Genomic DNA, 12247 nt, shown 5'->3' on the forward strand with positions numbered 1-12247 from the left:
CTATTGGTCAAGCATGCATGTGTTCAATGACAGTTCACATCTATTGCATAAAAAGCCTCCCTACAAAATGCTTTGTCATTCCCTGTATAATGCAGTTCTTTTATCACATCGCACCAACCTGCACCAACGTCCTCTAACACTATGGATGAGAAATAAAAAAGGGAAGCAGCAAGGGGCTGCCCGTAAGCAAGATCCTGAAAACAAATACTTCTGATTTTTTTTTCATCTCTAAACCACAAACATACCTTTTTTTAACATGATGAGAGAAGTGTGGGTTTTAAAACGTGATTTTCAATAAAGGTTCTGTAGACTTTGTATGGCCTTTTGCATAATGGCAAAACAGAAAGGCACAAGATGATATCAGAAATCCCAGTAATGGAACTGAATGGTACACTTCTTGTTTACTTGTAGTGACTACACTGTAATGCATCTCAGGTACAAATTTCCTGTTTTGCTGGTCACTGAGAAAATGAGATGGTGCTAAAATTCTTCCATGTTTTGTTTAACAGAGTGGTCCCACCCTAGTCTCAACCTGTCACCTCCTTTGACCCACAGCCAAGGAGCTAACTGTAATAATAGCTGAGGGCTGTCCTCCTGCAGCTGAACAAAAATACTGGCTGACAAACACAGAGGTGACGGGGGCAACAGCTTTTTACGGACAAATTAATGCACATTTAGGTAAACAAAGTGAGACAACTCAACTCCACATTTATGTCCAACTTCCTGCTTAATTTTGGTGGTTTGCTAGTATTTTTGGGGCTGCCTGCAGTCTAATGAACATGAGAGGACAGATCTAGTAAGCCCTATTGAAAAGCTTGATGAAGCAGTGGTGCTCAATAACTAGCAATGGACCTCTTCATGGCTTTATGTGCAACACAGCATGGCAAAGTGAAGCTCCTTCACTTTTACAGCTGTGTGTGTTTTCCTGTTCTGTCTCTTTCTTATATGAACAGTGCCCTCTATTGTCAAAGAGCAGGTTCTTCTCAAGTATTTCACTCTCGCTTGCAACATAGAATATTATTTATGTTTAACAGATTTTGGGAGTGACCAAAAGTAGCTTCTCTTTCATTTTGATGTGACTTTAATTACCAAAGCCAATCAAGAAATATGTAAACAAATGAATCCAAAAAATCCCAAAAATGTCAAAAATAGAATATAAACTAATATTAATGAATTACACATACATCACACCAAATGTAACAAGCTGCAAAGTATTATAGTTTATTATTTAAAGATAGATAGATAGATAGATAGATAGATAGATAGATAGATAGATAGATAGATAGATAGATAGATAGATAGATAGATAGATAGATAGATAGATAGATAGATAGATAGATAGATAGATCAACTATTTGTTGGTTAAATAAAAACGTTTTTAAGTTATTTTGATCAGAAAATGTTTATCGCTTTTCATCTACACGTAGAAGCTGATACCAAAGTGGAAGTTAGCAACCTTGTGGTGAAACTTGTGGTTAGTAGGCTGGAAGTGTGTATTCTCTACATTATCTGCAAGTCATTCCTGATAAATTTCAGGAAATCAAAACATTTCCTGTAAAGTATTTTGTTGCTTGGTGCACACAGCAAGGTAGAACAGTAAAAATTATTAGATTAAGTTAAATTAAATATCAATAATATCTCATTTTAACTTCATTAATAATTCATTGACTCATAAACATGTACGAATTGTGTTTAGAAATAAGTTTTAAGTTTTAATTTGTTTTTATAGGTAGCAACAAAAAACAAAACAAACAACAACAACAAAAACCAAACCAAAAACTTTTCTGCTTTCCTGTTGTCACTTTTGGTATAATCCACTTTTGCCGGTCATCAAACTCCCCCGGCGCCTGCCACGACATGGTATCGTCTAATATGGCAGCCTCCGTGTTGAAGCGATGTGCGACTGCTGCTGTCAAAGTTAAAAGTTTATCTCCGTCTCTTTCAGGTAGACACATCATGCATTTGGTTAAGACTCAATATAGAGTATGATTTAATTTTAGTTTCATGTTGTTGTTTTTTACGGTCAATATTTGAATGTTCATAGAGGTGGAGCTAAATGCCCTCAGTTCATGGTAACGTTAGCTAACAACATGAAGCTAAACTAACCGGCATTTGAGTTTTCCTGTAATTTTAAAGCCATGAGCAACTCATTTTCCCAAATATTTGACTGATGTGTGCATTTCTCTTCACAGCCCGACGATGGTTGCTTTCAGCGGCTTACACAGACAGCAAAATGTGGGAGGCGAGAGAGAAAGATCCTCAGAACCTGGGTAAGAGTTAAATCTCCACATTACACAGTACATAATGAAAAGACAAGCAAACAAAGGGCTTGTCAAGATTTGGATCATTATCCAGGGAAACGTAACATTTTTCCACCAAGTCAAGAAGTGTCAAACTAATATAGCAATACGACTGACTATAATGCCCTTAATTCCAAATAATTATTAAAGCATTAATAGTTTATTACCTTTAATAAACTGTTTAAAAAACAGATCATAAGCAGCCTGAGATGTGTAAAGAAACGTAAGTGCCACTTCCACTAAACATGGCACTACATTCAGTTTACTGCACTTACAGTGCAGTGGTTGTTATTATTGTTTATTTATTTTTTCGACCCCTACACATTCACACATGCTCACTCTCAATTGGGGCAGCTTGAGGTTCAGTATCTTGCCCAAGGTTTCTTCAATGTGAATGGAGGAGTTATGAAGTCAGCCACTGACCTTCCAGTTAGAGTGGGTAGAGTGTGTAGGATACTATCTTCTGTGGCTCAGGAGCAGGTTGGCTTCAATATGGATGGACAGGATTAGAAATGAGTACATCAGAGAGACAACTCCAATCAAGCAGTTTAGAGACTTTGGGTTGGATATGTAAAAAGAGTAGATAGTGAATATATTAGACACATGATGTTGAGGAAGGAGCTGCCAGGCAGGAGAAAAAGTGCAGACCCCAGAGAAGGTTGATGGGTGTAGTGATGGAGGGCAATCAGAGGGTTGGTGTGACAGAGGAGGAAGTTAAGTATAGGGTGAGTTAAGTATAAGTATAGGGTGAGATGAAGGCAGATTATCCATTGTTGTGGCCCCCAAAGGGAACACCAGAAAATCCCCCCCCCCCCCGCCCCATCCATCCAGTAACCCATAGTTGTACAAATATAGAATATTATTCTAGTACAGTAAATTAGTTTGTCTTGGGAGAATTATTAAAAAAGAGAATTTTTTTTCTGGAAATATTTACACCATTTGATGCTCATTGCAGAAGTCCAGCATCAAATACTACTGTGTTTACACTTCATCAACACAGGGTGGCAGTGTAGCACTGCAGCCTCATGGTGTTACAGACGAAATTTACCTGCTTCACAAAGTGTACATAATTTATACTCGTAGTTTAACAAAGTTTAAATACAATTTAATTAGATATTACCGAAGTTGTGAAAAGTTGTAAATCACCATAATAAAACTCATATATTAAAAAAACAAAAAACAAAAACGTGTCAGCAATTTATTCTACTCTGGAAAGCTTATTCTCTAGTTTATTTTACTATAATTCTGGTATTTTTTTTAAATCCTTCTTAAACTTGCAGCTGTACTCGCCAACACTATGGACAGGACATATGACAGGAATCTCCCTGTTAGCTCTCTGATTATGTCACGGGTAAGCTGCATCTACATTAAATGGACCATATTTAGTTTTTTTATTTATTTGCTGTAAACTTGATTTTTCATGGCACACTGTTTTCTGTTTCAGTTTGTGGACAACATATCATCCCGGGAAGAAATTGATCAAGCAGAGTACTACCTTTATAAGTAATCAGATATCATTTTTACATCTCCTGCATCTGTGCCAAATGTCTGCTGCTGCTTTTGGTTTTTGTGGTACCAGTCTGTGTGTTTTTGTTGGACTGAACTGTCTGTTTGGTTTGTCTGTTTTGGTTTATATTCAGTCACATGCTCTTCTTTGTTCGGGGCAACTCCAGACCTTTCCTGTTTACTCCTTCCTCTGGAATCTGCACCCATTCTTGTGATGGCAAGATTTAGTGTGTTTCCCAACTGCACTCTAGTTCAGGGCACATTCATTTTCATAATCGGGAAACACTGAACGAATTTAGATGTGCTTCTGCTGATATATTCTTATTCCTATCTCTGATTTCCAGGATAAAGTTGTGGTTCAGCAGCTGAAACTGTTTACTGTATATTTGTCATGTGATTTCCTCTCTTCCTCTTGTTGTTGTGTTTGTATCTATTTCTATTTTAAAGCATGTGAAACAACTTTTTTTTCCGTAACTTTCTTTAAGGTTTCGTCACAGTCCAAACTGTTGGTACCTGCGAGACTGGACCATTCACGGCTGGATCAGACAGTGTCTAAAACATGGGGCTAGAGATAAGGCCTTGCACACACTTAAAAACAAGGTACACTATAATATTCACTCAGTTTATTCTTTGGGAAATAAACTACGCTGAGAGCACTGTTTGGGTCTTGCATATGAACCTTATCTCAATGATCGGAGAGGAAATCTGATCAAGGCTGTCATCATGAGACAGCACAGACTCATTGTGAAGCACTGAGGCGTGTTTTCAAACCGATCTGACCAGCACAAATAATGTTAAACGGTTAAATGGTTGACATTTTCAGCCCAGCGCTTTTTTTCAGTTCCTGAATGCGTTATAGTATCTGAGCATCCCTGAATTACTCCAGAAACAGATGTCAGGTAGCCAGTGACGCGTTTACAGTGAGGTAAAAGCGATCACGGCTGTAGTTGTTTTGATTGGCGGCATACAACTCTGACGCAAGAGCTTTCATTGTCACTAATGCACTGAGAAGCAGTCTTATTGCTGCATGTGATATACACCTTCATCATTAAATAATGTAGAAAAAAATTGATGTTTTTCCATGATGCCAATATTTTGATATCTCTGTGTGCAGATCCAGTATGGAATATTCCCAGATGACTTCACCTTCAATCTCCTCATGGATTCCTTCATTAAGGATGCAGACTTTAAAAGTAAGACTTAGTTTAAAAATCATTTTTCATTTAACCTTTGGGAAGCATAAGCACCACACAGACTGCAAGGCCAACCCCTTGCAGGTTTCCAAGCACATTCTTGTTTGCTTGAAATGTTCAAATCACCAAAATCTGATTTCAACATTTCTTTCCTTGTTTGTAAAAGACGGGGGTAAAGGGAAGCTTGTTGTTTCTATTTATTTATGTTTTCTATAATAACATTAGACCGTAAATAATTGTCTTGCAGAGCCGCTGTTTCAGTTGAATGTGAAAGTTTTGATTCCATTCGCTAAAAGTGCTTATATGCTGCAAAGTTTCAAAACAGTAGCTCAGATCTGATGTTGCTGAATTACTTTTTAGGTTTCGTCTGTTAGTTTCCTTTATTAGTGGTTTACAAATGTCGCTATTGTGACGTAGCTCAACAGTTTACAGCCTTGCCAGATGAACTCTCAATGCCCCGTCATGTTTTGTACAACAAGTGATTTGGATTAAAACCGGGTGGGCGCATAGAACTAATTTTGGGTGGTTTTGGATCTTTTGCCATTAAAAGAAAATTACAGTGTCCTTAATTATATACTCATCCACGACACTCCAGTTGATGGTTGGCACATTCTATGTAAAGGACTATATAGTGAGCTAATGGCCAGCCAAGATTTAACTTAGTTAACAGTGCCTAGAAAAAGAATTTGCACAATAAAACACAACGCATCAAAAATCAGCTAAAAGAATCAATGTCCTGCAAATATGCTGAGTGTAATTAATAAATAGTAGTTAATAAATACTTTGGGGAACTTCATGTTTCAATACATTGCTGTCATACACCTTGCTTTCATTTTGCAAGTTGTATGACACCTTGTTTGTGTCATTTCGCTTTATGCACAGTTTACAATATACTATAGACCACTGGTTTTATGCTCCTTTTTCTGGGATACCAGGATTCTCTGCTATACAGGACATAATCATAGTGCAGATTTGGACACCATTGTAAAATGGTGAACTCACCAAATACTGGTAGTTTATCATACAGCTTCTTCTCACTTCCAAGAGTTTATGGCGCAGAGTATGGCAGCCTCATCGCGAGCTCCCCCAAGCAACAGCTGGTTTTAGTGTTTAATTTTCCTTTTCCTTTATTTTTTCTCCCATTCTTATATTTTGCTTGTTCTTATGTTATTGTATTGTATTTTGCTCACCCCTGTTGCTTGTGAAGCTTGGACACAAGACTTTCACTCGCATGTGCTGTACCAGTGTACCCGCACATGTGATGTGACAATAAAAGTATCATTTATTTAACAAAAACTAAGTGCAGTGTAAGTTTTAGATTTCTCCTAGCAACCCAAACAACTCAAACTTATTTTTTCTTGTTTTTTGTACTTAACTTGTCATGAACATTAACATTTAGCATGCTGAGGCCTGCAGATTCTGAGATGTAGCTCTTGGGTTTCTCTGAGCATTGCACAGTGTTCGCTTGGGGTGAGGCTCCTGAGAAGTTTGGCACCTGTCTTGATGGTTTTTCACAAGTAATTAATCTTTTGTGTGAACTGGCAGAGTTCAGATTGTTTGGAAATGGCCATATAAGCCTTCTCAGATTGATGGACAACAGCAAGTCTTCTCTGAGATCAGTGCTGATGTCTTTTCTGTGTGGCATTCTGTTAACACATATCTGAATGAACTGCCAAATCCTCTTTTTTTTTTCATCTCTAGACCAAAAAATATAGAGGCGGTCACACTTATAATCAAATAGTTGTGTGCATTTGATTATGAGTACCTGGCTGCTACTTATCCCCTTAGTTCTTATGTAAGCAGTAAGAGTTTACTCAGTTTTTCACACACAAGCTTACTCCTATCCAGATTATGAAACTTCTGTAATATAAAAAATGTTTGTCATATAGAGATATTGGGAAATGTTATCTGAGAATGTTTGTTTGTTTTTTATAATTGTTCAGGTGCGTGTTCTGTGGTTGAAGAGGTGATGCTTCAGGAGGCTTTTGATCTTCCCTCCACTCAGATCCTGTCTCTGTATGCTCTGGGCAGTTACCTAGCAACCAGACCACAACTTGCTGTGAGTGAATCAGCAGCTCTGAAGGTGTTTAGGACAGCTGATGACTCTAGAATATTCTTATGACTGGAAATTGCAAAATCAATTTCCTGTGATTCAAAAAGGGGCATCTTAGGGGGTTTCATTCTAAACTTTTATACATTTTTGTAAAAAGAGATGCCCGATGCTAATTAACATGTTGCAGTAGAAGTAATAAAACACTTGTTCTTTGCTGCGATCAGGTGTCAGAAGAACGGGCTCTGGGGGCATCGCTGCTTATCTGTGGACAGAAGCAAGACAACACCATTGGCCTCAGTGCTCAGCTGCTTGGCAATGCTTTCCTCGGTAAGTGCTTGAGTTTCTTTTCTTGCATTATTTTAAGTAATTTTTTTTGCTGTGATTGATAGTTTTGTTTTTTCTCCTGTAGCCTTTCATTATGCCACTTGTCTCATTTGTTTTCCTCCTTCTTCATCATCCAGGCAAGGTAGAAAATTTAAAGGGCATACATGCCGTCTTCAAAGGGATGCCTCTCTTCTGGGGTCGAGGATATCTGGGCAGAGCGCTGGCCATTATGGAGAGAGTGGCTGCTGCTTCTAGTGATGTCAAACTGTCCAAAGATACAGTAAGGGCAAACAAATCGTGCTTCATTTTGTGTGTTTTGTGTTAGGGTTGAACAACAAATTCCATTTTTTCCTGACTGGTGTTTCTTAGTATATTCACAGAAAAGTTTGTGCAGCTTGTTCTGGAAGAGACTTTAAAACCACAGATGATAGAAAGAAGTGAGATGAAGGACACATTGCAGCCTCTTATTGTACAGATTTGTACCTGAGCAGCAAAACATAAGGTGCACAGCTGACACCAACTCATAACTAAAGCAAATCTCCTTTTTTTTCAGTTTCTCTGTGCAAGTGGCAAGTTAAGTCCAAAAATACCAAATGCTATTTCCTTTGAGCACAAGGCCCAAAAAAGGAACTGAAATGGACTTGATGAGTTGATGACAACTGATTTAGTTGTTCAGTTGCCTAACCCTTGTACGTATCCTGTCTTACATAAGTATATCCTCAGACTAGAGACGCTTTCCTGCAGTATTGACATGGTGCAACTTCTTTATTTTAAAGATCTTCTTCATTTATACAGTTAATTTCACAATTTAATTGGGTATTAATAGGGCTTGTGCAGTTCAGTTCAGCACATCTAAATTAATTACTGGCGCTTTTCTGGCCCTCATAGAAATTGGGAGCAGAGGATGTGGTGTTTTTATTGTTTTTCTCTGGGAGTTCTGGTTTCTCCCACCTTCAAAAATAAGCTAGGTCCATGCTGATAATGTCATCTGAGGACACTCTTCTTTTTATGTCAAAGTTGTATCGATCCCTGAATTGGTGTCTGAGCCAGCACTCACCTCATTAAGCGTCTCAGGGTAACGCACAATTTGCAAACATATTTAAATATCAAAATCAGTAATGAGAGAGCAAAAACATTGAACATTGCAACCCCAGATATCCTTGATTATGTCCCATGTGTCTCTGATTAACTTTACAAAAGGTACCAATGATGGCATACATTATTCTTTCATATAGGCAGAAAAATATCAGTAAGACAACTGCTGTGTAATACAACACAAACGTTCTGTGCTCAAGCAAATGCACAATATGCTAGAACTGTTTATAGTTATATAGTTCATAACAAACAACTATCCGAGCCGTACCAGACAGCACTGCTCTTTGTTCTCATTTGGGCGCCTGATATCAGCCCCCTAACTGTGGGTTTGATGTCAAACGGATGTATTTCTTAACGTGTTCATTTGCTGTTGTAAAATGAGCGTGGATTAAACTGCGTGCAGCATTGCAAATAGTCCACAGGTTGCTTATTACTTTCCAGGTAGGCTGCTTGGCACAGACAGCATTGTGTGACACACACGCTGTCATGATTTTGCAATTTTTACATATATGCGCAGGCTGTAGCATCTCTAATCCGCTCTCTGCTGTCCAGTTCAATAGTACAGCTTTGTCTGCATCTAATGAGATTTTGAAGAGCCTGGAGCTCTGAGGTTGTCTTTGACAATCACTGCAACAGAAAGTGAACAGCCTGCGTCACACAGCAGCACAGCAATAACGTAGACAGAGAAGATAACGCCATAGGACAGAGAGGAAGTATTACATCTCAATGAAGGTGCTGCTGCCTCAGGTCACAGTTAATCTTACTTCTTCCTAAGATTAAGAGGTGACTTGTCAAGTAAGGTGTATAACCCTGCGTCATTAAATGTCTGGCCTGTTTTCATTCCAGTAAGAGACTTTACTTGCATAATGTAATTTTCAGCAAAAAGACCAGAAAACAGTTGTTTCAGAACATGCTTCATTACAAAATTTTATCTTTCTGCATAAATAACATTAATTTTTGTGATTATTTTTCAGCTGGGATATGTGAATGACTTGCTCCACGACCTGCCTTTGACCTCAGAGTCAGACTCTTCTGGAGAAGAGTCAGGAGGTGAAGAGGACAAGAAAGAAAACACTGTAGATGAAGACGATCAGGCCGAAGCTGCTAAGCTACCCGAGTATGTCAAGAAATTCAAGGTGGGTCTTTGTTTGTACTTAAAGCTCAAATTTGCATCAAATGTAATTATAGGGGCATGCTGGTAAAAACGAGGTTATAACTTAGAAGTCAAGCTGCTGTGAGCAGCATGCTTTGTTTTTTTTAAGGGACAGATTAAAATATAATTCTAAGGCAAGAGGTGGGGCGGAAGTATGTTTTCCCTCCCATTTGTCCATCTTTCAGCAAGATTACACAACAACCACCAAGCTGAAACCTGATGGAAAGGTGTAGCCTAGACAAAGGAAAGACCCATTAAAAATTTGATGTGGATCCAAAAATGCAAAATACCCTGTTGGGTTATAGGATACGCTTTCTGACTGCGCTCTAGTTTAAAAAGTTTCCCCTTTGCAAACAGCATAAGATGGGGTTTTTTTTGACTGTCAGAAGTGCTTTTCTTCATTCTGCCTACTGTCTTGTATTACCACTGAACTGATAATAAAAATAATAAAATTATTATTTTCCACTTATTTTTGAATAAGTGGACTGTTAATTAGGGATTCTTACATTTGTAGTTACGTTGTTGATTCTCTAAACGATAATTTATATATATATTTTTTTCTCTTTAAATTAAAGCAAAGCTTCTGTTTGCATTTGTCGTTGCTCACTAAGGTGTAGTGGGCATGTTCTTGAGACCATGCTGAAAACATTTCCTTCCTCATAGAACATTTTCTTCCAAATTTTCCCAGCTGGCATTCTTCTTCTTCTTTCCTGGCTTTGTAGATCCATTAACGTTCCTGAAACATAACTACCACCTGTAGATCAGCGGACCAGTGTAAAAGCCTTAGCTGGGATGTGGATTTTATCAGCCGCGTGCATCAGGGTTTATAATGCTTCCTGGTGCACCTACAGGAGAACAAAGAAAACAGAGTCCAGTTTGCTGTAAAGGGGTGGTCAGAGCTTCTTTTTGCAAATCCAGATGTTGAGCTTTGACTTTCAGTACATTCTGATATCAAATGCTGTAGAATATGTGCACACACATAATTACTATTGGATACATGAAATATCTGCACCTGCCAGTGTTTTTATCAAATAGCTGAATCTGAATCATTATTGAATTCATTTTCTGCACTATGCATCCTGACATGCGCTGTATGTATCCACATAAAACCAGGTTTAATTTTTCAGTCTTTATTTTCTATTTATTTTAAACTCATAGATGTCAAATTATTGTTGTGTGTGTAGTAATGATGCAAATGGATATGCACTTATACCACAATCATAAATGATTGACCTTCTGAATAAAAGTAGGTAGGCTTACAGAGAAACTTTGATCCCAATACATATGGCATTATTGCCACAGGGTAAAGATAAATTTCACTGGCTGACAGGCCAGGTGCCCCCTATAGGCATGTGTGTGGCTGCATCCAGAGGGGGATTTCCCCTCATGGCCAAAATGTTTGCTGGATGAAAATTTGGAACAAAATAGCTGCAACTGTTTATTTGACGTATGCGCATCATAAAAAAACAAACTACATTTGGTCATAGATTTAAGGGATATTTCAGACCACGAAGCTAAGATAATAAACACTGGAATTATTGGAAAGTCCGGTTGTTCTTGAATGCATCATATCTTGACTGTTTTTCTGTGCAGCCATGATTCTCGGTGTGCGTCACATATTGGAAGTGACTTTTCTGGGTCACAGGGTTTCACCCAAGTCATTTAAATGAAGTGATGAGATCATTCCTTTGTGCTTTCAACTTTTTTTGTTGCCCTGCCTCTCCAGGAATTGAGCAGTCAGCTGGAGTCTCAGGGTAAAGTAGAGTCAACCTCTTTCCAGGATTTAGTGACCGCTCTGGCCCAGCAGAACCTGGCTGCTGCCGAGACACCGGACCTCGAGCAGTATGAGAGCCGGGTGCAGGCCTGGGAGGCCGAGAAGAGGCAGCTGATCCAGAGAGAGAAGGAGATGAGGGAAAAGGCTGAGCAGGAGAAACAGGAGCGATTAGCTGCCATGGCTGCAGCTCAGCAGGTGTAGAAACTTTTTACATGGAGCCAACTGTGACTCACTGAACTGTCCGTCGAGTACGTACTTTAAAATGTGTATACTTGTGAGTGTATTATTATCATTGCACCGGATTCTGTCACTTATTACTTTTGTATATATCAGTTATTGTGTTTGTGGCTCTGTTTTTATATAATAGAGCTAATATAAATAGGCTGTCAAAATAAAACACACTTTCAGTTCTATCACATATTTGTATTTCACATTTATTGTTTGTCTGTCGTGGACTATGGGATGATATCATCACTGGAACTTATGCTCACATCAATTGTTCAGCCCGATCGTAGGGTGACCTCATGTAAGCAAAAAGATGGAAAAGCTAGGGAAAGATCGTCCCATCACATCCTCCCACTCCTTTTCCTCTTTGCCTGCAGTCGTCTTTGTCACATGTTTGTGTGTTTTCTGTGTGCGCACGTCTGTCAAAAGCATCTTGGGGAGTTTTTTCTCACGGGCCACATTACACAAGATATTTGCTGATAGCAAATCTAGAGAAAAACAAATTATTTGCCTAGAAAGGAATGCAGTTTTGACCAGAAACCTTTCCGTTCACATGAAAAAGCCAATAATGTTGTATAGCTCCTGATAAATGTAAGACCAGACAAAGTGCACATCAGGCTAAAT

The 12247-nt window shown here is 38.5% G+C and overlaps 1 protein-coding gene across 1 annotated transcript; it reads left to right on the forward strand.

The window, feature by feature from the left end:
• The first annotated feature begins 1848 nt into the window (after positions 1–1848).
• mrps27 (mitochondrial ribosomal protein S27) lies at positions 1849–11811 on the forward strand. Its single transcript, XM_086314754.1, has 11 exons — positions 1849–1945; positions 2193–2270; positions 3581–3651; positions 3745–3803; positions 4292–4406; positions 4921–4999; positions 6943–7058; positions 7277–7379; positions 7514–7656; positions 9446–9607; positions 11351–11811. The coding sequence occupies exons 1-11, from the start codon at positions 1858–1860 to the stop codon at positions 11597–11599; spliced, it is 1263 nt and encodes a 420-aa protein (XP_086170880.1). The 5' UTR covers positions 1849–1857; the 3' UTR covers positions 11600–11811.
• Positions 11812–12247: the final 436 nt, after the last annotated feature.

The sequence above is a fragment of the Aulonocara sp. 'chitande type north' Nkhata Bay genome, linkage group LG12 (assembly GCF_057382095.1).
Source record: "Aulonocara sp. 'chitande type north' Nkhata Bay isolate Kocher_YH1m ecotype deep benthic linkage group LG12, A_spYH_male_GT1.1, whole genome shotgun sequence".
In the NCBI taxonomy this organism is placed as follows: Eukaryota; Metazoa; Chordata; class Actinopteri; order Cichliformes; family Cichlidae; genus Aulonocara; species Aulonocara sp. 'chitande type north' Nkhata Bay.

Excerpts from the sequence above, each read along its gene's own strand:
- mrps27 (XM_086314754.1), top strand. The coding sequence starts at position 1,858 with ATGGTATCGTCTAATATGGCAGCCTCCGTGTTGAAGCGATGTGCGACT. Across the intron at positions 3,804-4,291 it reads GCAGAGTACTACCTTTATAA|GTTTCGTCACAGTCCAAACT; the intron begins GTAATCAGATAT and ends ACTTTCTTTAAG. Across the intron at positions 4,407-4,920 it reads TGCACACACTTAAAAACAAG|ATCCAGTATGGAATATTCCC; the intron begins GTACACTATAAT and ends CTCTGTGTGCAG.